Source organism: Myotis nattereri, assembly GCF_964212035.1.
Source record: "Myotis nattereri genome assembly, chromosome: 21".
NCBI lineage: Eukaryota > Metazoa > Chordata > Mammalia > Chiroptera > Vespertilionidae > Myotis > Myotis nattereri.
In genome coordinates this window covers 14,178,136-14,201,533 of record NC_138097.1, presented here as the reverse complement: position 1 = coordinate 14,201,533, position 23,398 = coordinate 14,178,136, and the positions used below count along the sequence as shown (strand labels likewise).

The 23,398-nt window shown below is 56.9% G+C and overlaps 2 protein-coding genes across 2 annotated transcripts in view; one reads left to right on the top strand and one right to left on the bottom strand.

The window, feature by feature from the left end:
* CHD2 (chromodomain helicase DNA binding protein 2) overlaps positions 1-10,805 on the top strand; it is a gene marked incomplete at its 3' end in the record, with an annotated part of 87,601 nt that extends 76,796 nt beyond the window's left edge. The window contains exons 35-39 of the mRNA XM_081114812.1: positions 417-595; positions 1,324-1,423; positions 4,069-4,282; positions 7,100-7,340; positions 10,472-10,805. Coding sequence (XP_080970938.1) covers positions 417-595; positions 1,324-1,423; positions 4,069-4,282; positions 7,100-7,340; positions 10,472-10,805 — 1,068 coding nt within the window. The remainder of the gene's footprint in view (positions 1-416; positions 596-1,323; positions 1,424-4,068; positions 4,283-7,099; positions 7,341-10,471) is intronic.
* A 9,197-nt stretch (positions 10,806-20,002) lies between these two features.
* The window catches only part of RGMA (repulsive guidance molecule BMP co-receptor a), a 28,690-nt gene continuing 25,294 nt past the window's right edge, over positions 20,003-23,398 (bottom strand). Inside the window, exon 4 of the mRNA XM_081114811.1 lies at positions 20,003-22,120. Coding sequence (XP_080970937.1) covers positions 21,431-22,120 — 690 coding nt within the window. The 3' untranslated portion in view covers positions 20,003-21,430. The remainder of the gene's footprint in view (positions 22,121-23,398) is intronic.

Genomic DNA, 23,398 nt, shown 5'->3' with positions numbered 1-23,398 from the left:
TGGGCGGCTTTTAGACCTGTAATTTTGCTTCTCATTTGATCTTCATAAAGGCCTTATGGGATTCTCAGGCCCCTCTGGCAGATGCGGAAACAGAGCAGCCTTTTCAGAGACCAAGTAAGGAGTCTGAGTCCTGGCTCCAGGCCAAGCATGTCAAACTCGCAGCCAGCGGGCCGCACGCCTCATTTAAACAAACGGCGGGCCGCGAGCTGGACATGCTTGCTCTAGGCGGTGGTGCTGGGACGCGCACCCCTGGTGTTTCTGACCTGACATCCTGCCACTGGTCTCACCCTCCTCTCTCATGATCACGGGGCACGGGGCGGGCTGTGCGTGCTCCGGGAACTCGGGGCACAGAGAGCAAAGGGGGGGCGCGTCCCTGCTGCAGGTGTTCCATGTCCCCGCCCTCCTGACTGTTGCAGTGTAAGGAGAGGATGAGGCCGGTGAAGAAGGCACTGAAGCAGCTGGACAAACCCGACAAGGGGCTGAGCGTGCAGGAGCAGCTGGAGCACACGCGGAACTGCCTGCTGAAGATCGGGGACCGCATCGCCGAGTGCCTTAAAGCCTACTCCGACCAGGACCACATCAAGCTGTGGAGGAGGTAGCCTCGGGCCGCCGCTGCCCGGTCTGATTTGATCGAATGTGTGAGCGTGTGCGTGTGCGTGTGTGTGTGTGTGTGTGCGTGCACACGCGCATTGCTTTGTTTTGGTCTTGTAAAGGTGACACCTCCACCCCGTGAAATATTTTTTCCAACATAAGACATCTTTTGGCACCATGCCTATAGCCTTCAGTCTTACTTCCCTGAAATAGTCCACTCCACAGGCACCCATCTTTTCAATCGGTTGGATGACATCATTAATTAATTTTCAAAAATAGATTTTTTCACGTTTATTGATTTCAGAGAGGGAGAGAGAGAGAGAAACATGAACGATGAGACAGAATCATGCATCGGCTGGCTGCCTCCTGCTGGCCCCCTCCCGGGGATTGAGCCCGTCACCCGGGCATGTGCCACGCACGGATACCCGACTGCATGTGGGGCCTGAGCTGGGACGTGGCAGGGTCCAGAGTGCGGAAGGTGGAGGAAGACGGGGCCCAGTGCTGGGTGCCAGCGCGATACTCAGAACCCTGGCTCCAGACTCCCTGCCACTGACAGTAGCGTGTAAAGCTGTAGTATTGAGGCCGAGACCTGAAGAATTTCTTTCTGTCACTTGATTTCTACACTTAGGCAATATTCCACGGCCACGTTCAGTCGCTTGCTATCGGTCAAAAGAGAAGAAGAAGTTATTCTCTGAATTTTATAATTGACCAGAACTGTTGTTGTCTTTTTAGGAACCTATGGATTTTCGTTTCCAAGTTTACAGAATTTGATGCTCGAAAGTTGCATAAGTTGTACAAGATGGCTCATAAGAAAAGGTCTCAAGAAGAGGAGGTACGAGACAAATATAAGCCCAGTTCATTCAAACAGACACCACCAATTCCACAGGCAAAGCCCTTCCTTGCGGTTTTCCCAGGGAGGTGATGGTGGAGTCACGGTTGTGGGTGTTAGAGGGGCCGCTGGGTCCCTGCCCTCACTGTGCGGAGGGAGGCGCAGGTCAGATGGGTCAGGAGCCCCCTCGGCCGTCCTGCCTTGTCCTGCGCCCCCTTCCCCCTGGGAGCGGTGCGGTTTCTCAGCACGCTCTGCTAGGATCCGCCTACAGCCCCGGCTGGGAAATGCCAGGACATTTACTGGCCTTTCAAACAGTGCTGACTGCTTCTGTCCTGAGCTCATGTATTCACCAGGCTCGCTCGCTTGCTCTTTTTCTTTCTTTCTTTTTCTAAAATATGTTTTTATTGATTGCAGAGAGGAAGGGAGAGGGAGAGAGAGAGAAACGTCAGTGATGAGAGAAAATCACTGATCAGCTGCCTCCTGCACGCCCCACACTGGGGATGGGGCCCTCAATCTGGGCCTGTGCCCTGACCGGGAATCAGCCGTGACCTCCTGGTTCATAGGTCACTGCTCAACCACTGAGCCACGCTGGCCTGGTTCGGCCTTTTCTTTCACGTGCACTTGTCTGGTGGTAGCTTACAAATGTGGCTCCTGAGGGGTGACGGGACTGTGGCAGGAAACGCCTTTCCTGTGCTTTTCTGGGCCATGGGAACTTGGTGTCCTTCCAGCTTTTGTACGTGGTGTCCCAACATGAGAAGGTGCCCACAAGTCGCCCCCCTTTGGTGAGGGGGCGGGCACAGCAGTGACTGGGCCCATGTGCAGGGCCGTGTCCTTGTGCAGACACGTCCACGTGGGGGTCTGCTAACGGGGCACGTGGGCCAGCCTGGGAGGTCACTGCCTCTTCTGCTAACACGCCAGCCCCTGGAAGGTTCCTTGTCTCTTGTCCTCTGCCGTGACCTCAGCACCCGGTCAAGGCTGGCACAGGGCAGGCGCTCAGCGGCGCTGGTTGCATGAGCCTGTCCTCCGCCCAGCACTGTGTGGGGCTGGGGTGCAGCACCCTGAAGTAGCTGCTCATTTAATTGTCATGGAAGAAGGTGACGTGTGATGTAGCAGTAAACACAGCAGCGACGCACTGACGTTGCTGAGCGTTAGTGTGAATGTGAGCAGTATAGGGCGTCTGGCAGAAAGGGCGGGAAGGAATGGAATCATTGGGAAAGAGTGGAAGTCGGGCGGAGCGTTGAAAGCTGGACATGTGATGTGGGTACCGGAAGCTAGTGTACCCTGTGAGCGGGGTAACCATGGCCACAGCCTTTCTGCGGAAGACTCCGTAAGGTTTATCAAACATGCAGGTCTCCCGGTCAGAATTTAGTTTAAGGAGATAATGAAGGATGTAAACCTGTTTGTGGTGGATGACTTCAATGCTCAACAGTAAGAAATAAATCACAACACAGTCATATTGGGGAGTATTATTCAACTACAATCATAATACTGTGGAAATAAGTATTCACGTGATATTTTCACGATACAGTAAGTGAAAAATAATACCAAGCAATATTTTTGTTTGATACACACATATACTAAAAAACACAAAATGGCCCTAACCGGTTTGGCTCAGCGGATAGAGCGTCAGCCTGCGGACTCAAGGGTCCCGGGTTCGATTCCGGTCAAGGGCATGTACCTTGGTTGCGGGCACATCCCCAGTGGGGAGTGTGCAGAGGCAGCTGATCGATGTTTCTCTCTCATCGATGTTTCTAACTCTCTATCCCTATTCCTTCCTCTCTGTAAAAAATCAATAAGATATATTAGTAAAAATAAATATCATCATTCTTCCCTTAAAAAACAAAACAAAACAAAAAATACAAAATGGCTTGGAAAGACATGGAGCAAATTATTCATATAATTTTTTTGTTGTTGAGCCTTTAAGTCACTTACATTTCTTCTTTCTTTCTTCCTGCGTTTTCTGATGTTTTGATGGCGCAGATTTTGCGTGTGTGGTGAAGTGGTGGTATTATGCAGACGTTGAGATGTTTAGCTTGATGCCTTTGGAACGGGAGCTAGTTTCCTTGGACTAGTTGGGGCTGATGCTTAGTTCGCCCAAGAAAGTCAGTGGTTTCCATGGAAGAGGAGTGTCTGAGGACGCTGACAGCCCGGGCGCCTGTCCATGGCCCGTGCGGTGACATGTAGCAGCCCACACACGTGTTCTTGCAGGTTCTTGTTGGTGCGGTTGGCCTAGACCAGGGGTGGGGAACGTCTGGCCCACGGGCCGTATAAGGCCCATAAAATCATTTGGTCTGGCCCTGCCAAGGCATCAGGGACGGTTAATGAAATGTTTGACCAAACAGAGCAGGCTGATTTTTAAGCTGCTCATTTCGTATGGCCCGAGAGTGACATTACAAATATCGACATGGCCCTGGGCAGAGGAAAGGTTCCCCACCCCTGGCCGAGTCGGTCAGAGCAGCAGGTGAGCTCTGAGCTGCCCGCCGTGGGAGCCCAGTGGAAGGGTGAGTAGTTGTGGGAAGAAGGTGGTAGTAGATGGCAGGTCAGAAGCCAGCAGGGGCCGGAGGGGGACCCTGAAGGGGGGACCTTGACGCCGTTCTTGGGCAGCCAGCCTGGGACCCTGAGAGCCTCTGTGTCCTTTTTGCCTCCAGGAGCAAAAGAAGAAAGATGATGTGATGGGTGGTAAGAAGCCATTTCGACCAGAGGCCTCGGGCTCAAGCCGGGACTCTCTGCTGTCCCAGCCCCACACCCCGCACAGCCTTCACCCTCAGAAGTCTCACCTGCCCTCCTCCCACGGCCCGCAGACGCACGGGCACCCGAGGGACAGCTACAACCACCCCAACAAGAGACACTTCAGCAACGCAGGTAGGTCATGAGCGGGACTCGTTAGCAGAGGGACAGGAGAACAGTCATTTATGTTCAGAGACAGTAGGTAGGCTTTTGTGCTGTATTTAAAAAAAAAATGCTTTTACTGATATCTAGAGAGAGAAGAAGGGAAAGGGAGAGAGAGAAACATCAGCGATGAGAGAGAACTACCGATCGGCTGCCTGCTGCACGCCCCCCACCGGGGTTTGAGCCCACAACCCAAAATGTGCCCTTGACCGGAAATCTAACTGACCTCCTGGTTTCTGGGTTGAACCACTGAGCCACGCCGGCTGGACTGGGCTGAGCTGGGCTGTAGTTTGACCATCATTGTATGGTCTTCTTTGTTTTCTGAATGAGATCATGAAATAAAGATCCGAAAGGATGTTCTTTCTGTTTGAACTTGTGTGCGTGGGGCTGGCCACGTGCAGTAAAAGGATGTTCTTTCAACTTTGACGAAAACATAGTCCCCAAAGTACCGAAGGACAAATGATAGACTGAGGGGAACAATTTACATTCTGCATGACAGTTAACTGATTAAAACGGTGTTGCTATGGAAAGAGCCCTAGTCAATTGACAAAAAGGGGTGACCTGATAGAAAAATGGAGCATTGTTCATTTTTTCCGGTCTTAGTAGTGATAGCTCTTAGTGCATCAATGGGAACACATTTCAGGTTTAATATAAATTGAGGATGTTCTCCAGCTGTGCATGAATGCTGGCAAATGTTAAACATTTTGACAACTGTTTAAATATGGAATGTTTAAGTGTAGGTTTAAAGAGTAAAGCTGGATCGATCTTTGTTATTTGCTTTAAAAAGAGAAAAGAAAAAGAAAAATGGGCCAAGGGTAGGAATACGGAATGCACACGGAGGAGGAAACTCAAATGGCCAATAGGGCCAGAGGACCAACATTGCTACTAGGGAATGTAAATTAAAGCAACACTAACCTAACCCATTTTTTTTTTTTCACCCATTCAGATGAGCAAAAACTGAAATGTGATATATACACAAGTTGCTGCGTGTAAATTGCTATAGTCTTTCCAGAAAGTAATCTGAAATACTTAAAGCTGTTTCTGGGAGTCTGTCCTGTGGTAATAAAAGCATAACATACACGAGTTCAGCCTTAGAATGGCAACAGTCTGGAAATAACTGGAATGTCCATTAACAGGAGAAAGGTCAGATGAGTAATAGGACGTCTCTACTCTCATTATCAGTTACAAAGAACGAGTTGGCTTTACAGAATTAAAAATGGGAAAAAGCAACACACACAACATGGACTTAACCATTTTAAATGACCAGTTTAGTGGCATTTAGTGCATTCATCGCATTGGGCAACCGGTACTTTTACCTAGTTCCAGAACATTCCCATGACCCCCAAGTGGAATCCCATACCTATTACGTTTCTCCCATCTCCCCTCCTCCAGCCCCGGCAGACACCAGTCTGTCTTCTGTCTCCCAGGATTTATGTATTCTGGACCCTTCTATGTGGAAACATACAATATGTGTCTGAAGTCTCCCACTTGGCAAAATATTTTCAGGGTTCATCCACGTTGTAATGTGTCAATATTCGATTCCTCTTTGTGGCTGAATACTGTTCCGTTGGGTGGATGCACCACAATTTATCAGCTGGTGTTCGCTTGGTTTTGTTTTTATTTTTGGCTGTTTGTGGAAAACACTGCTGTGGAAATTGGTGTGCAAGTAGGTGAATGCCGATTTTCAATGCCTTTAGGTGCATATCTGGGAGTGGAGTTGCTGGGCCGTGTGGTAATCCGGTGTTAAACTTTCTAAGGAACCACCCACCCCTGTTTTTCGTTGGGAATTTTTGAATCCTGTGCTTGTGCAAGCATGGAGAGGGACGTGGAAGCTTGCACACCACGGCCGTTGCTCTGCCGCTGTTTCCCCAGCCGTGTCCTCAGTCTGAGCTCAGAGTCACAGGGCACCCAGTGTCTGCAGAAGTCAGCCCTCCCCTCTCTGAGGGCTTCTGCTCTTTGGAATCTTATTCCTTCTAGTCCTGATTTTTGCTTTGGTGGCTTTTTGATGTCTTTAAACAGGTTCTTTTTTGTTTATCTGTTTTTTTTTTAAATAGTATATTTTTACTGATTTTGGAGAAGAATGGAGAGGGAGAGAGAGAGAGAAACATCAATGATGAGAGAGAATCACTGATTGCCTGCCTCCTGCACGACCCCCACTGGGGATTGAGCCCACAACCTGGGCATGTGCCCGGACCGGGCATCGAATCCTGACCTCCTGGTTCCTAGGTCAATGTTCACTTACTGAGCCACGCCGGCCGGGCTAATGTTTGCTTTTTGAGTGACATCTCATTTTTTTTTTTTAATATATTTTATTGATTTTTTTACAGAGAGGAAGGGAGAGAGATAGAGAGTTAGAAACATCGATGAGAGAGAAACATCGATCAGCTGCCTCCTGCACATCTCCTACTGGGGAGGTGCCCGCAACCCAGGTACATGCCCCCGACCGGAATTGAACCTGGGACCTTTCAGTCTGCAAGCCGATGCTCTATCCACTGAGCCAAACCGGTTTCGGCAGTGACATCTCATTTTAATGCTCGGACCCAGGTTGGAAGGTGAGCAAGTGGACAAAAGCAATGGTTCTTAAGATTTCAGAGGAGAAAGGCGGGGAATTTTCTTGTGCCTTAAAATTTGGGGAAGCATGGTAGCACTCGTTACTGGTTTGTGAGCAGCAGCAACAAGATGGACATTCGATGCCTGTTTATACCACGTGTCAGCCTCTCGGTTTGAACTGCCGTGGACGTGGAACCTGGTCCCCCCGCACAGTCATGAGACACGCTTGCTTTTCCGCAGATCGAGGAGACTGGCAGCGGGAAAGGAAGTTCAACTACGGCGGTGGCAACAGCAACCCGCCCTGGGGGAGCGACCGGCACCACCAGTACGAGCAGCACTGGTACAAGGACCACCACTACGGGGACCGGCGGCACGTGGACAGCCACCGTTCCGGCTACCGACCCAACAGCCTGTCCCGGAAGAGGCCCTACGACCAGTACAGCGAGCGAGACCACCGGGGACACAGAGACTATTACGACAGGTATGCAGAGCGACACCGAGCTGCCTGCTGCCCGGAGCCCCGCCGTGTGTAAGGGGGAGGACGGGCGGCACGTGCACGAAGGTGTTTATCTCGTCCCGTGCCCAGACGTGGTCCCGAGATGGGGCGAACGCCGTGCCATCGCGGCACCTTCGCAGTGTTGGGAGGGATCGGGGTGTGGGCAGCTGACACAGTGCTGGCGGGACGGTTGATCGATAGCAGGGACTTCGGAGTTTCTCTTGGGGCTGAGGAAGAGGCGGGTGGGGCTGTGATACTTGGTTTGGGCCCTGAATCGTCAGCTAAGCAGTGCGATGGGGTAGGCCTCACGGGCCCAGGCCCAGGCCCAGGATGGGCACCCAGACGAAGAGTGGAAGTTGGGAGGCCTCCAGGGCCAGGTGTACGTTTCAGTCTGGCTCGTAAGGAACCCTGTGGCCTCTAGCTTCCTGGCGTCTGCACTCCAGGGAGGCCCCCTGCAGCGCCCTGAGCTGCTGCGTGCAGAGCTGTGGTTTGCCTCCATCCTGGGAGCTCCAGCGGCCGCGGTTCTGCTCGCACCCAGGCTCTCGGATCGGGACGTCTGCTGGGCTTCGGTCTCCCCTTCCCTGCGCGGAGGCCTGGGAACGGCTGCAGCAGCGAGCGGGGCGGCGACAGGCTCATCGCATGAGCTCCCCCCTCCTCAGGAACCACTGGTGTTCGCTGCCTTACATCTGACGTGGTGTCTTGAAAACCTGTGTTGCATACGTTTTGTCTGTTTCTAGTTGTTTCCGGCAGGAGGGTCCGTCTAGCCCCCTGCCCTCCACCTGACTGCAGCCTGAAGTCACCATCCACCTCTTTCTCTTTCTCTCTCCTTATAGAGGTGAAACTCACACAACCTAAATGAACTCTTTTATTTTATTTTTAATATGTTTTTGTCAATTTCAGAGAGGAAGAGAGAGGGAGAGATAGAAACATCGATGATGAGAGAGAATCATGGATCGGCTGCCTCCTGCACGACCCCCTACTGGGGATCAAGTCCGTAACCCGGGCATGTGGCCTGACCAGGAATCAAACTGTGACGACCTGGTTCATAGGTTGACGCCCAACCACTGAACCACACCGGCCAGACATAATTACCTATTTTAAAATGAATAGTTCAGTGACATTTGTACAACCACCGCCTCTATCGAGTTCCAAAGCACTGTCATCACCCCAGAGAAAACCCCGGAACCATTAGCAGTCAGTCTCCATTCTGTCTTCTCCCTAGCTCCTGGCAGCTACCAGCGTGTACTCATTCTTTGGAATTCATTCTGGATATTTTGCATAAATGGAATCAGTCAGAATGTGGCCTTCTGTGACTGCCTTCTTTGAACACTCAGCCTGTAGAGCAGTGATGGCGAACCTTTTGAGCTCGGCGTGTCAGCATTTTGAAAAACCCTAACTTAACTCTGGTGCCGTGTCACATATAGAAATTTTTTGATCTTTGCAACCATAGCAAAACAAAGATTTATATTTTTGATATTCATTTTATATATTTAAATGCCATTTAACAAAGAAAAATCAACCAAAAAAATGAGTTCGCGTGTCACCTCTGACACGCGTGTCATAGGTTCGCCATCACTGCTATAGAGGCTCATCCACATACATCTACACATATCAGACTTTATCCCCTTTTTTGCTGAATCACATTCCATTGTACTTAGGTGCCGCCTTTTGCGTATCCGTTTGCCCATTGGGGGCGTCTGAGTTGTTTCCACGTTTCCGCTGTTGTGAATAGCGCTGCTGTGAACCTGGGAGTGGGCTCGTTAGTCATGCGGTGCTTCCGTGTTTACCTTTTTAGGAACCACCTAGCTCCTTTCCCATAGAGGCCGAGCCACTTTGCATTCCTACCAGCAGTGTGTGAGAGTTCCCATTTCCCCCTTTGCCAATACTAGTTTTCTGGGTTTTTTAAAAAAATGCAGCCATCCTAGTGGGTGGGAGCAGTATCTCATTGTGGTCTTGGTTTGCATTTCTCTAATGATGCACGTGCATTAAGGATGGTGAGCATCTCTTCATGTGTTTTAGACAGATGTTTGCCAGTCTCTCACCCACACAGTGGGGCCTTGACTTACGAGTTTAATTCGTTCCGAGACCGAGCTCGTTAGCTCAAATTACTCTATCAACTCAATGCAAAAAGTCGGCCGAGAGACAGCTGGTATCTCGAAAAACTCGTTAGTCGGGACACTCGTACTTCAAGGCCCCACTGTATTTGAATTGGATTGCCTTTTTGTTGTTGATTTGTAACAGTTCTCTTTTACTAGGATAACAAGCAGTTGACCATGGTCCTACGTAAAACATTTGCTATTTTTTGCATTGAGCCAAATTAAAAAACAAACATGTTTATTGATTTTTAGAGAGAGAGCGAGGGAGAGAGAAAGAGAAACATCTATGTGAGAGTGGAACATCGACTGGCTGCCTCCCACACTCCCCCTTAGGGGGATCAAGCCCGCAACCCGGGCATGTGTCCTGACTAGGAATTGAACCGGCAACCTATCGGTGCACGATGCTTAACCACGGAGCCACACAGATGAGGGCCCAGTTTGTAAAATAATTAGCCCTTCACCTGTGGCTGAATATTTAGGTTGATCGTAGCTTTTGCTGTTGCTCAGAAGTTCCAGAATCAGTCCTGTGGCTCTTTCTCTCCTGGGCTGGGCCACGGAGCATGGAAATGCGTGAGGATCTTGCCAGTTTTCCGCAGGGAGAACGCGTGTCCAGAGCCACCAGTGGTTCACGTGCTGCTGGTTTCATGGCTGCTTCATGAGGCTGTGTCGCTTTGCCAATGAGTACAAAATAGCCCTTTGTGGTTACTTTTAAAATATATATATATTTTTTATTGCTTTCAGAGAGGAAAGGAGAGGGAGAGAGAGAGAGAGAGAAATATCAGTGATGGGAGACAAGCATCGATCGTCTGCCTCCTGCTGGGAATCGAGCCCGCATGTGCCCTGACCGGGAATCGAACCGTGACCTCCTGGTTCAGAGGTCGACGCTCAACCCCCGAGCCAGGCTGGCGGGCGGTCACTTTTGTTTTTGGTTCGTGGTGATGTGAGGCCTGAGGAAGAGCCCTGGACAAGGAAGGGGGCGCCTGGCCGTGCTCCCAGCTGATCCTTGCGTCTCTGTTGCAGGCACCACCACGACTCCAAGCGGAGGCGATCGGATGAGTTCAGGCCCCAGAACTACCACCAGCAGGACTTCCGGCGGATGTCTGACCACCGCCCCCCGATGGGCTACCACGGCCAGGGACCCTCAGACCATTACCGCTCCTTCCACACAGACAAACTGGGGGACTACAAACAGCCCCTGCCCCCCCTGCACCCCGCCGTCTCCGATCCTCGCTCGCCCCCTTCTCAGAAATCTCCTCACGACTCCAAGTCCCCCCTGGATCACAGGCCTCCTTTGGAGAGATCCCTAGAACAGAAAAACAACCCAGATTATAACTGGAATGTTCGGAAAACATAGAGGGCAGCCGGGAGGAAGGGGAGAGCAAGCGTCCTCGCGCACCCGGAGGATTGTGGTCTGATCCAGCGGGAGCCCGTTACCTAGACCAGTAAGTGGAGATTCTGGACACGCTGCTGCCGCCAGCTCGCCGGCTGAGGGGCGCCTGCCTCCGGGAGTGGGGGCTCGGTCTGGTCGCCCCTCATGCTCGAGGCACCCCATCCGTTCCAGCCTGCTCTGGCCTCCCACTGAGGGGTGCTCGGAGGAAGAGTGACTTTTGTGTCCCAGCCTCGCGGCTGTTTCCCCAGGGAGGGAGGAAGGGATCTTAGGCGAGAATGTTTCATTGTGAGGGTCCCCGCCCAGGCCTTGGGCGCGGGGTCCGGGGAGGAAGGCGTGCGTGAGGGCCGCCGGGCCTGCTGGACCGTGCGTGGTGTGGGTCCCGGTGACCGACGATGCTGCTGATGGGAGGGGGGTGGGGGGTCGAGTGGGTGGGGTCTTGCATCATAGGACTTGAAGAGGGGGGAGCAGGTGCACCCCCTGAATGTGTTCTGGGGACAAGTGATCCCCTGAGCCTCTTGATGTGACACCTGCTAACGTTGCAGGGGGTGGGGGGCAGAGAGGGGAGCAGCTCGCCGTGGCCCCTTCCCCACAAACACTAATTTTCCCACGCTGTCTGTACATTTCAAAGCTGCGGCCTCCCGGGCCTGCTGGGCCGGGGAGCGAGGTCGGTGCGGCCGCCTTGAGGGCTGAGTCTGGAGAAGGCGTGTGTCCGGCTGGGTTGGGAGTGGGCAGGGTGGGGGGCGTGTGGCCGGAAGTGGGTCCCTGAGGATTTCTGATTCCTGGGACAGGAAGTAAAACTCCAGGGCCCGGTGGTGGGGGTGGGGGGGCAGAGGCAGGCCTGCTGGTGGGAGGGGGTGCCCGTGCAGGTGGGAGCAGGTTCCCCAGGGGGTGGCAGTGCCAGCAAGTGGGGGAGCTCTCAGTGTTGTGCTAGGTCAGCATTTGCCGATTGCATTTTAGTTCCCTTTGCAGAGTTGAAGGAAGCGATGACAGAGTCACATCTCCTGCGAGCATGGGGGGGAGGGGCCGACGAGAAGTCGGTTGTTACCTGTGTTGTCGTTGGAACTGAATCAGCTTCTTTTAGAAGGAGCTCAGCTAAGTTACAGGCCGAGTCCTTTCTTCCCACGACAGGCGTCCAAGGACAGGTGACGGAGCTGCAGGCAGTGCGCGGAGGCTGGGAGGCAGGTGTCGTGTCCGTTACGCAGGCTCCTGTCACGTTCCCGAGCCGGGCCTGCTGTCCCCTTCGCTTTCCACGGCTTGTCAGTATTGTGAGCGCAGCCCAGGCCTTCCTGGATGGAGACAGGAAACCGCCTGGAACGTGTCCCGGCCGGAGCTGGTGAACCCCTCCAGGGGGCGTGCGCAGCATTAGCCTCCCGGGACTGCCCTGGACGCTTCCTAAAATCACTCCCCCTTCCTCGCCTGGCCCCCGGGCAGCACCACTGATGCCTTTGCTAATGAACCCCGAGTTGCATCCCGCTGAGGGAAGCAGGCGTGGCTTCGGTGGCTGCGTGGCTTCAGTGGCCGCGTGGCTTTGGTGGCCGCGTGGCTTCAGTGGCCGTGGCTCCCTGCTGCACAGAGCACCCCCAGGCCTGGCCAGAGGAGAGTCCGGGTCCTTGCAGCTGGTGCTGGGGTCAGTGGCCCACCACCTCCTCACTACCACCTCCTGGTACTTAGTTGGGGTTCTTCATGCCAGGCATGTGCCAGTCATGCCCTGAGGCAGATCCCGAGGACGGCCCAGAGGCCCTGGCTGCAGCCATCCTCCGGGAGGCGCTGTGACGGCTCAGTGTGTGGGGGGGCTGTGGACCAGGTCTCGGCTTTGGCCACCACCCTCAGCTCCTTGCTGACAATTCTAACCCTGCCCCATGTTTGAGTTGCCCCGGGCACAGAGGAAGGCGGGGTTGGCCTGCCAGGGCCTGGAGTGAAGGGGGTGGGCGGGCAGGGATGAGCCCCAGCGCCTTCCCCTGCGGGATGTAGGGTCACCTCACATCCTCGGGAGGCACGGGGTTTCCTTTCACTCCGAAGAGGCCCGTCGGAGGCCCTGCATGTCAGTCAGGGACTTTCATTGTCAGTGGGAGATGTGAGTTATTCCCAAAGATGTCGCATCATGAGGACAAAGGGACCCCCTCTTGTTTGCAGTGAGGACTCTGAGTGCCATATGATGTAGCAAAAGGCAGTATCGGCCAGATCAGTGTTAGCTCGATTATCGAATTGCAGTATCCCCATGCGAGCATCTGCTGGAGGTGCGCAGTGTGTCTGCAGGGCGTGCGGGAGGCGGGAGGCCCCTCCTCAGGGACCCGAGTCGGTGTGAATGCTGTGCACTTAGATTAAACCCAAGATTTGCACAGGGGGGACCTCTCTCCCTGTGGGTGGGGGAGGCTGCCCGGGAACCTGTGAGGATGGTTTCCACGGCGCCCGGCTTGGACAGATTGCAGAATTGGGAAGAAGTAGGCGGAGGGAGGTAGCCTCACCTGAAACCCAAACATAAACAAGGATCAACACGGTCTCCCGTCGCCCTGGAAACGGACCCACGAACCCAAAGTCCCCTGGAGAGACCCAGCCAGGCTCCGAGAGGCCCTCCTGAGGGCCCAGCTCCCCCTCCTGTCCTTCCCTGAGCCCTTCTGGGAAGCCAGACCCTTCCCATATCAGCCTGGTGTCTGATCGCTGCATCGGGACGTGCGGTGCAGACGAGGTAATTCTCACGGCGATGGCGACGGCGACGCTGAAATCCCGCAGACCAAACGCCCGGCCCAGGCCGCCCGCTTGTCTGGGGGCGCTTGTCGGGGGCCGCCTCGGGCGAGGAGCGCCAGGCCGCAGGCCCAGGCTGCTTGGTCCCATCTGCGCCCCCCGCGTTCGGGGACAGGTGGGTTTTTTTTTGTTTTCTTTCTTTCTTGTAAAATTGTGGACTTTTCAAACCTGTTGACTACACAGTAATTAATTTATATTTGTGAGAAATGCCACGGTCCTGGTGATTTCTGATGTAAATAATGTTGTTTATAGAGTATGTATTAAATTTTCCTACATTGTAAAATGCTGCACGTTTCATCCTTGGATAGTGAAAGGGTTCCCTGGGGTTTTTAGAATCGGGCGAAGGTGATGCAGTGCATGGGGGCGAGCTGGGACTGCACAGCACCCCCTGCTGTTGGGACCGCGACCTCACACCACGCGTTTCTAAGGCTTCCCTGAGTGGCCACGGCTGAGGTTGTCTCTGAGCAGCTCTAGCCGGTCGCCTGCCTCCCGCGCTCGGCGAGATGGCCTGGGGGAGCCGCAGGTGACCGGGGGTGCCCCTGACGACCCGTGCCCGTCCACACAGGTCCCCCCAGCCCCTCTCTCCATAGGAAACAAAAACACCGTGTCTGCCAGCCCGCGGTCCGGCCCCGAGGGCGAGTTAACAGTCGGGTTATATACTCTTGAAGGGAGGGAGAGAGCATTTTATAATGGAAACACTGACACGAATGTTAGCTCTAGCAATTTGGCACAGGGCAGGCCCAGCGCCGGCCGGCCTGCGAGGCCCAGACAGAGGAAGGGAGGCCCCGGCGAGCGGGCGGGGATCCCGGCCGAGCAGGGGCTAGAAGCCGGCCAGACCCAGGGGGGTTTTCTGATACTTCAGTGACCGGGACACCAAACTCCTTATCTCTGTGGCGATCTTCATTCTCGGGACGTCCAGGAGGCCTGGCTGCGGGGCCTCGCAGGAGAGCCGGGGGTTTACTGCACATAGTTCTTAGCGAAAGACTCGAAGACGCCCTGGCCGGTGTGGCTCAGTGGATAGCGCGTCGGCCTGTTGATTCCCGTCAAGGGCACGTACCTCGGTGGCAGGCTCCTCCCCGGCCTGGGCCCTGGTCGGGGCGCGTGCAGGAGGCAGCCCATCGATGTGCCTCTCTCACATCGATGTTTCTGTCTGTCTTTCCCTCTCTCTTCCACGCTCCCTAAAAACCAATGGAAAAAGATCCTCGGGTGAGGACTGAAAAAAAGAGGGAAAAAGAAAGACTCAGAGAAGAGTTGCCGTCCATCGGCCGTGTTGCAATTCACACCCGGCTGGGCCGACCGGGGGAGACTGGAGAGCAAGTGCTGCAATCATCGGCTTGTTATGATTTGCAATAGCAACGGAGCTGCCCAGCTTCTCAGCGGCCTCCTGCCAACGCCTGCCTTTTACTGGAAGGAGGAGGCTCCCCCCCCCCGCGCCCTCTCCCCACCCCCCCAACTCCGGGCCAGGCCTCGCACGTCTGGCATGGACGCAAGCCCTCCATTCGTGCCAGCAGAAAGGTCACCGAATGAAACGCAAGGCCCTGCCGTGTGCCAGGCCAGCCTGGGCTGCGATTCCCACCCGCGGCTCTTAAAGGAGCAGGGCCCCGGCTGGTCCTAACCTGAGGCCCTGGACCGGCCCTCTGTCCTGCAAGAACCCTGGGCCCTGGTGGCCCCTGCCCTCCGTGGCCGTGCGACCTGGCTTTGTGTGGGCGCGTGGACCAGTCCGTGACCTGGGCTGCTCACCTCCGAGACAGAAGCAGCAGCAGCTGCTCAGGGCCGGCGGCCCATGGAGGGTTCACACATGGTCTCATTGTGTTTGTTGGTTTTTAATCATTTTTTTAAAAAATAAATCTTTACTGTTGGGGTCTTCCAGAGGTGGTCCTTCCCCGCCTCCTTTTGTTTCTTTCGTGAATGAAGAGCGAACGGTTGTTCATGACGCTCGGCTTCCGCTGACCACATGCGCCCCGGTGGCCCGTGGGGCGGGGATGCTGGGAGGGCCGAGCAGGGGGTCCAGGTTGCCCCATTCAGTCCTTCCCTGCGTGGGGCTGGGCAGGTGGCCTTGTCATCCTTTGCACACCGAGGAGGCAGCTTCTAGGGTTCATGCGGTGTTTTTTCTTTAAATTTTTTAAATTCTTTATTGTTTAAAATATTATATAAGTCTCCTTTTTCCCCCTCTCCCCGGCCGTCCCCCCCCACCCCCCGGCTTATGTCCATGGGTCCTGCTCATTTGCATGCATACAAGTCCTTTGGTTGATCTCTTACCCCCCCCCCCCCCCCGCCTTCCCTCATAACGGGTTGGACAGTCTGTCCGATGCTTCTGACTCTGGTTCTGTGGTTCGTGAGGTTTTTGAGTGCGAGCAGAAGCATGTGAGGGGCAGGTTTCTACACCCTGAGGGCCACCAGGAGGGTGACAGGCCCCTCAGTCCTGGCTGAGAGAGGTGGGGCCAGGGAGGGGCGGTCTGGGAAGGGGGGAACGGAACTTGCTGGCCTGGAGGGCGGGCCCCCCTGGCAGGGTGCCCCAATAGCCTTCACCCCGGAGCCATCCCACAAAGCCCAGCTCCCGGAGGCCCAGGGAAGAGGCCTGCTCTGGCTCTAGGGCACATGGAACCCCAGGTCCAGCCTGAACCTTCACGGAGCTCAGGACGGGCGGCTGGGCCCAAACAGAAAGTATTTCCCGGGACCCAGACCCTGAGCCTCTCCTGTGGGCCCAGCCGTGTTCTCAGAGGAGCTGAGGCCACAGGCTGAACAGACCAGGAGGCGGCCTGCCCTCTGAGCGGAGGACTGTGGAGGCAGACCCAGGACGAAAGGACCAAAGTCAGGTGAGGAAAGATCCCGGGAGGAGAGACCCGGGGGAGGGGGGTGGGGGGCCAGGGTGCTGGTCGCCGTGGGCGGGTGGACTGTGGGAGGGCGGGGCTGGCCTGGGAGCTGGCAGCCCGGGTGTGAACCAGTGCTCTGTCCCTGCAGTTACAGAGAAGGCAGGCTGTGGCGGGGTGAGCGAGGCTGTCTGTGTTTGGGGAGCGGCTCCATCCCCCGAGTGCATGTGGCTCTAGAACAACTCCAGCAGAGGGCGGCAGGCGCCCGCAGACGGCCTGCCGGGCAGGCAGGCTCAGCCCTCATCCCCTTGCCGGGCAGGCGCTCCCCGGGGCTGCAGAGCCAGTGGAGAAAGCTCATCCCTGTAGACATGGCACAGGACAGGGCAGGGACCAGGAGAGGGGCAGAGGCTGCAAGGTGAGGCCAGGGCGCAGTGCCCACAGCCGTGTCCCAGCCCCCTTCGGGCCTCACCCTTAACCTCCAGCCAGGGGTGCACAGGCTTCTGCCCCCTCTGGGCCCAGCCTCTCCCCCCCCCCCCCACGCGTGAGGCAGCCCGAGGACCCCCCGGAGTTACAAGGCTCAGGCATCCCTGCCGCCCCCCCCATGACCCTCGCCTCAACTCTTAGATTCCTGGCCAAGTGCTCCTGCGACCTCAGGTGCCTGAGCCAGACCTCGGCCCCAGGCCTCTGCCCTCTCCCCGCTCCCGTCACCTCTGAGGCATCTGCCGAGTCTGGTTCATGGTCACGATTCAGTTCAAGCCTAGTTCCCTCGGAGCCGCCGCCCTGGGACCTGCTGTCCTGGTTCCCATTCCTGTATGTTCCTTCCCTGGGGCCACCGGAGCCCCTGGAACTCTGATCCCCCCGCCCTCCCCCCATCTCCTCCCCCCCCCGCCTCCTCCCCTTGTCACAGCTGTCTCCCCAGCAGGCCGGGGTGCCCTCTATTGTCATTTTTATGTTTTTGTATTGATTTCAGAGAGGAAGGGAGAGGGAGAGAGAGAAGCATCCATGATGATGAGAGACAAGCATGGATCGGCTGCCTCCTGCACGCCCCCTACTGGGGATGGAGCCCGAAACCGGGGCATGTGCCCTGACCGGGAATCGAACCGTGACCTCCTGGTTCAGAGGTTGACGCTCAACCACTGAGCCACACCAGCCGGGCTCCCTCCCACCCTCTGACCCCCTTCTTTGTCGCGATGGGGCATTCCATGGCACAACCATGAGTTTAAGGACTTGTCTCTGCAAAGAGAATGCGAGGTAGCCTGCTCCGCTCCCCCAGCACGAGTGGTCGCGAGAGGGTTGTGGGCTGAGCAAAGGCACATACGTGCTGGCAGAGGGGAGTCGGGGGGGGGGGGCGCCGTTTCTGGGGGCCTCCCCGGGCCGCACCAGCGCCAGGTGCCAGGCGGGTTAGGAGCGTGAGCTCATCGCGTTTCTAGAATGACCTGGGGAGGCAGGTCCTCGTAATTCCATTTTACAAATAAGGCAGCTAAGCCTCCAAAAATCCAAGGTGGACCACACAGCAAGCGGCGGGCAGAGCCAGTTGGAGCGCCAAGTCCTCCTGCCGCCCGAGACCACCCCCTGCGCCCCGCCGCTCCCTGCCTGGCACCCCTCCGATGAGCCCCACTCCTCCACTCACCCCCCCCCCCCCGTTCTAATTCTCTTCACCCCAGGGTGGGCCCCCTTGCTTATATAAATGCCCCTCATTTGTTTTTAATAGCTTTCTCTCCTGTCTTCTCCTTATAAATTCGCCCACCAGGGGCTCCAAGATCCTGGGGATGGAGAGGGGCCTGGGCCTCCATCTGCAGATGCATTTGCTGCGGGCTGACTGGCCGCGGGTGGGCGGCCATGGGGACCCTGCTCCCACCCAGCCCAGCCCGCCGTGGGCCCCATGTAGCTCCAGACTGTGTTCCACACGCACATGACAGGCACATGTCCATGTTCACGGGTGCAACTGGTAGCAAGATGCTGGGGAGAGAATCCCGGCCTGAGTGGAGGGTCCTGACTCAACGCCAAGCCGGGAATATTCCTGGCAGGGAACGTAGCATTTTCATCTGATGGTGAACAAGGTTGTTCAAAAAAAAAATTCCGTGTGCCCGGCTTCTCAATCATCTGTTCTGTGCTGGCCAGGTGCCCAGGGCTGTGCCCCCTCCATGGTTACTTCATCCTGGTTACTAAGGGGGTGGGGGGGGGGCAGGGCCACGGGTACCGACAGTTTGGGCGACCGGGTAGGCCGCGTGGGTATGTCCTGGCCTTGCTCCGTCCGTTCCCAAGCCCAGACCACCAAGTTTTCTAAGGAAATATACGAGGGGGTTCTGGAAAGGTCCCCCTACTTTCAGCCTTTCTCTCGAGGTTGGGACCGGTGCGCATGCTCATTCCGGATTCCTCCCCTCGCTGGCTGTTGGGTTCATGTCCCTCCCGAGCACCCAGGCCCTGTGTGGCCCTCTCCCTCCTCCTCCCACCCACGGCCTGTCTCACTCCACCACTCCTGCCCCCGAGCTGCCAGGCCCCGGCCCCAGCACTGAGCAGGGATGAACTCACTGAGTCGCCACCAGCCCTAGGGGACAGGCATGTCTCACTTGACAGAGGTGGGAACAGAGGCTCAAGGAGGGTGAGAGACTCACCCCGGGTCACACAGGTTGGAACGTGGATGGATGTGGCCTGGCTTCCCTGGGCTGCTCCTCAGACTCGTGGCGTTGAGTGCTGAGAGCAGGAACGGACCCAAGCTGTACACCTTGGCCCCGCCCTGGCTAAGGAATCTTGGGCAAGTCAACGCACAGCGAGCCTCCATTTCTTCATCTGTGAAATGGGCGCGAATGTCTCTGGCTCAGTGGGTCGTTTTACACTGCAGTGGGTCTCAACCTTCTGGCCCTTTAAATACAGTTCCTCAGGTTGTGGTGACCCCCAACCATAAAATTATTTTCGTGGCTACTTCATAACTGTCATGTTGCTACTGTGATGAATCATGTAAATATCTGATATGCAGGATGGTCTTAGGCGACCCCCGTGAAAGGGTCGTTCGACCACCAAAGGGGTCGCGACCCACAGGTTGAGAACCGCTGTGTCACAGGATGACACGGAGTGACCGCCAGCAGGAACCTGGCCCCGAGCAAGCCTTGGCTCTCCTCACACTGACAGGTGGTGCCCCCCCTGGGTCGCATGTGACCGGGGGGGATGTGGGGTGGGGGTGGAGGCAGTGACAGGCCCAGGCCTGAGCTTCCAGACTGACCGCCGAGATGGAGTCATCCTGGGTCTCAGGCCAGCCCACCCGAGGCCCCCGAGGGCATGTGGTCCTTCCGCAAGGTGCCCCCCATGTGTCCTTGAGACGGTCCCAGCCTCACGGCCAGGGGACCGGACCCTCCCGCACCCATGCAGCTCGTCGCGAGGATAAAGAGTAATTTTAGAGGAGCAGGGGCTTTGGTGGTGAAGTTGCTACATCCTCTGCACACATTTGCAACACAGGCACACACACATGCACACAGATGCACACACGCATGCACACACACGCACACATGCTAACTGCCCCCCATTACACTGTCAGGGGACACGCGCCACCAAAGTCAACTCTGCACCCCGCAAAGGCACCAGCTGTCCAGAAAACAAACTCCAACACGCAAGTCCAAAGGAAAATAACAAAACAAAACCCAAACTTTACTTGCATGTAGCCGTTAATAAATAATTTACAGTATGTACACGTGGGGACCCTCCACACAGGTCGCAGACACGAGGACGCAGTGGGGGGGTGGGGGAGGTCCCCACTTCCAAGCAGACGCGAGAGCAAACACAACCAAAATAAAGTGCTTCACTTTTTCCTTCCAGCGCAGGGGCTGTCTGAAGGCCAGTGGGGCCGCCTGCCCGCCAGGGGGGTTGGCAGAGAGGGGACCTCTTGGAGGGGGAGGCGGGACAGGTCCGCAGCCTCCTGGGCCAGTGTATGCGAGGTCCCTGGGGACGGCAGGGGGTGGGTGGGGCCGGCGGGCCAGGCGGTGAGGGCTGCGGGGCTTCTGGGAGGACGGCCCCCTGGGGCCTGGCAGCACCTTGGGGAGAGGAGCCCAGCTGGCAGGGGTCCCTGGAGCAGCAGCAGCGGTGGGACTGGCCTGGGCTCCTTGGAGTGGCCGGCGGGGCTCCCAGAGGGAGGTCTCCCCGACTGTGTGGCCCGGAGGGTCATGGGAAGGGACCCGATGGTGGGGGAGACCCTGCCACGGCTGCTCAGGGCCGCGAGGCCTGCTGGAGCCCGCTCCCCTCCGACGCAGACCTGGGTGGACGGGAGGAGCGGGTCTGGGGAGCGAGCAGAGGATCAGGGCAGGCCAGCTGGCCCCGTCCACCAGGCCACCCCCCCATCCCCCTGCGGCCCCGGCCCCCTGCCCGCGCTCTGGCCACCTGCTGGGCAGGAAGGGTCATAAGTCAAAGGGTAGTTCTGTGTGTGGACATTTAGAAACTCAACTCGACTTCCTAAGCACAGTGGGGGAGGGGGCCGCGGGAGAAGGGGCCGGAGAAGGGCATCCAAGCCCACGAGTGGCGTCGCTCAGAGCACGTGCCAACACGCACTGTCCCGGGCGGGGACCTGGGGTGCCCTGAGACCCCCGGGGACAGGAGGCCCTGCCTGGGGGGGGGGGTGGGTCCAGCCGCGAGGGTGCCCCGGCCCCGCCGGCTCAGTGTGTGCGAGTGTGCGAGTGTAAGTGTGCGCGGACGGTGGGCGTGCAGCAGTCGCCGGGCGTTCAGTGCATGGCGGGGGCGGGAGGCGCTGGCGTGACCTTCCCGGTGTCCGTGGCGGGGCTCCGGCCTGGGGCTCGGATGTGCACATTCACACGGCGGGGCTGCACCGTCGCAGTGGGCACAGCACCAGTGGGTCACCACAGCCTGTCGGGGGGGCTCCGGGAGGGCGAGGGGCCGCCCCAGCCCCAGCCCTGGCAGCAGCAGCAGCAGCAGCCGAGTCAGCGCCGAGAGAACCGCCCCAAGCTCACCAGCCAGCGCCGCCTCGCTTCTGGCCCCTCCGAGGCCGGGGCCGCCGGGAAGCCAGGCCCTTCTGCAGTCGCCTCGCTCTCCATCCTATGCGGCCAGGGCCTCCGGGAACACGGGGAGCAGGGCGAGGAGCAGGAGGCTGCCCAGGAGGAGCCGGGGGGCCGGGGCCAGCCCCGCGGCGGCTGCCCGGCCGGGGGGCTCCCGCGTCCTCTCGTACAGGTGCAGCTTGTCCTTGTCCGAGTGGAGCATCTTGACGTCCTCCAGGGCGTAGTAGGCGGCCAGCGTGAAGTTCACGTCGCCCGTGGTGAGCAGGTCGAAGACGCAGGCCTGGTAGTACAGGTCCTCCACGGGCAGCCGCTCCTTGCACTTGGCCACGGCCGTCTCGTAGGGGAAGGTGTCGGGGGCGGCGGGCGCCGGGCCCTCGGGGGCGCGGGCGGCCTGGAAGTCGATCTGCTGGTTGAGGGGGCAGCCCCGCAGGCAGAGGTAGAGGCCCTGGCTGTCTCGGTCCTCGACCGCGTGCACCACCTCCTCGGGCATGCGGACGGCGAACGTCAGGTAGCGGCCCACCTGGCGCACCACGATGGTGGTGCCGATGTACTTGGCCTGGATCTCCACGTGCTGGCCCGACACCTTCTCCGTGATCCGCAGGCTGTTGGCTCCGTGCTTGTCCCCGCCGTTCTTGGAGCCGTCGGCGAAGGCGGCCGGGAGCTCGTCCATCTCGGCCTGGTACACCTTCTGGTCCACGCACTCCTGGAAGTTCTTGAAGATGATGGTGAGCTGCGGGGAAGCGGGCAGAGAGAGGGGTCAGGCGGGGCCGGGGCTGCGGGGGACAAGGCCCAGCCCCGTGCTCACGATGCCCATGATGCTCTAAGATGGGGCGCGAGGAGCCCCGAGGACGCCCAGACCTTCCTTTCCGCATATTGGCCCCTAGTTCAGCACCACCTGCACGATTAATATTTTCCTTTAAAACAGTGGTTCTCAACCTTCCTAATGCCGCGACCCTCATGTTGTGGTGACCCCCAACCATAAAATTATCTTCGTTGCTACTTCATAACTGTAATGTTGCTGCTGTTATGAGTCGTCATGTAAATATCTGATCTGCAGGATGTATTTTCAGGGGTCGTGACCCACAGGTTGAGAACCGCTGCTTTAAAACAACTTACTCTTTTTACTTTAAAATATTGACTGAGGCCCTCGCTGGTTCGGCTCAGTGGATAGAGCGTGAACTTGAGAACCGAGGGTCCCAGGTTTGATTCCGGTCAAGGGCACATGCCCAGGTTGCGGGCTTGATCCCCAGTCGGGGGTGTGTGGAGGAGGCAGCCGATCCATGATTCTCATCATTGATGTTTCTATCTCTCTCTCCCTCTCCCTTCCTCTCTGAAACCAATTTAAAAAAATATTAAAAAATTGACTTAGAATAGGAACTTTAGATCATGACTCTAGAAACCCCCCCAGCTCATTAACTATATAGAAAGATGAACCACCAAAGGAAAAGCATAGCCAATTAAGCACAAAAGGTCATTCATTATCTGCTGTAATTGGCTGAATAATGAATGGCCCCGAAGATATCGGCCTCCTCCCTGCAGCCCATGAACGTGACCTTCCATGGCAGAGCGCTTCGCAGAGGGATTAGGCTAAGGACTCTGAGATGGAGGTATTACCCTGGATGCCCTAGGTGAGCCCTAAACGCAACCCCAAATATCCCCGTAAGGTGGGATCAGAGGAGATTTGACAACAGAAAGGCTACATTTCCACGGAGGCAGGGACTCGTGTGATGCGGCCACAAGCCGAGGGATGCTGGCAGTCACTGAGGCTGGAAGAGACAATGAACGCATTGACCCTCGAGCCTCCAGAAAGACCGCCACCCTGCTGACACCCCGATGTTAGCCCTCGGAGACGCGTCCCAGCCTCCTCGACTCGGAACCGGAAGAGAACACAGGTCTGCCTGTTAGAACCACTTATTGCGTGCTGTTTGTTACAGCAGCAAGAGCAAACCGACACGGCCACAACCATCCAACACCATCTCCCCCGCGGCCAGGGGGCCTCCAGCAGAAT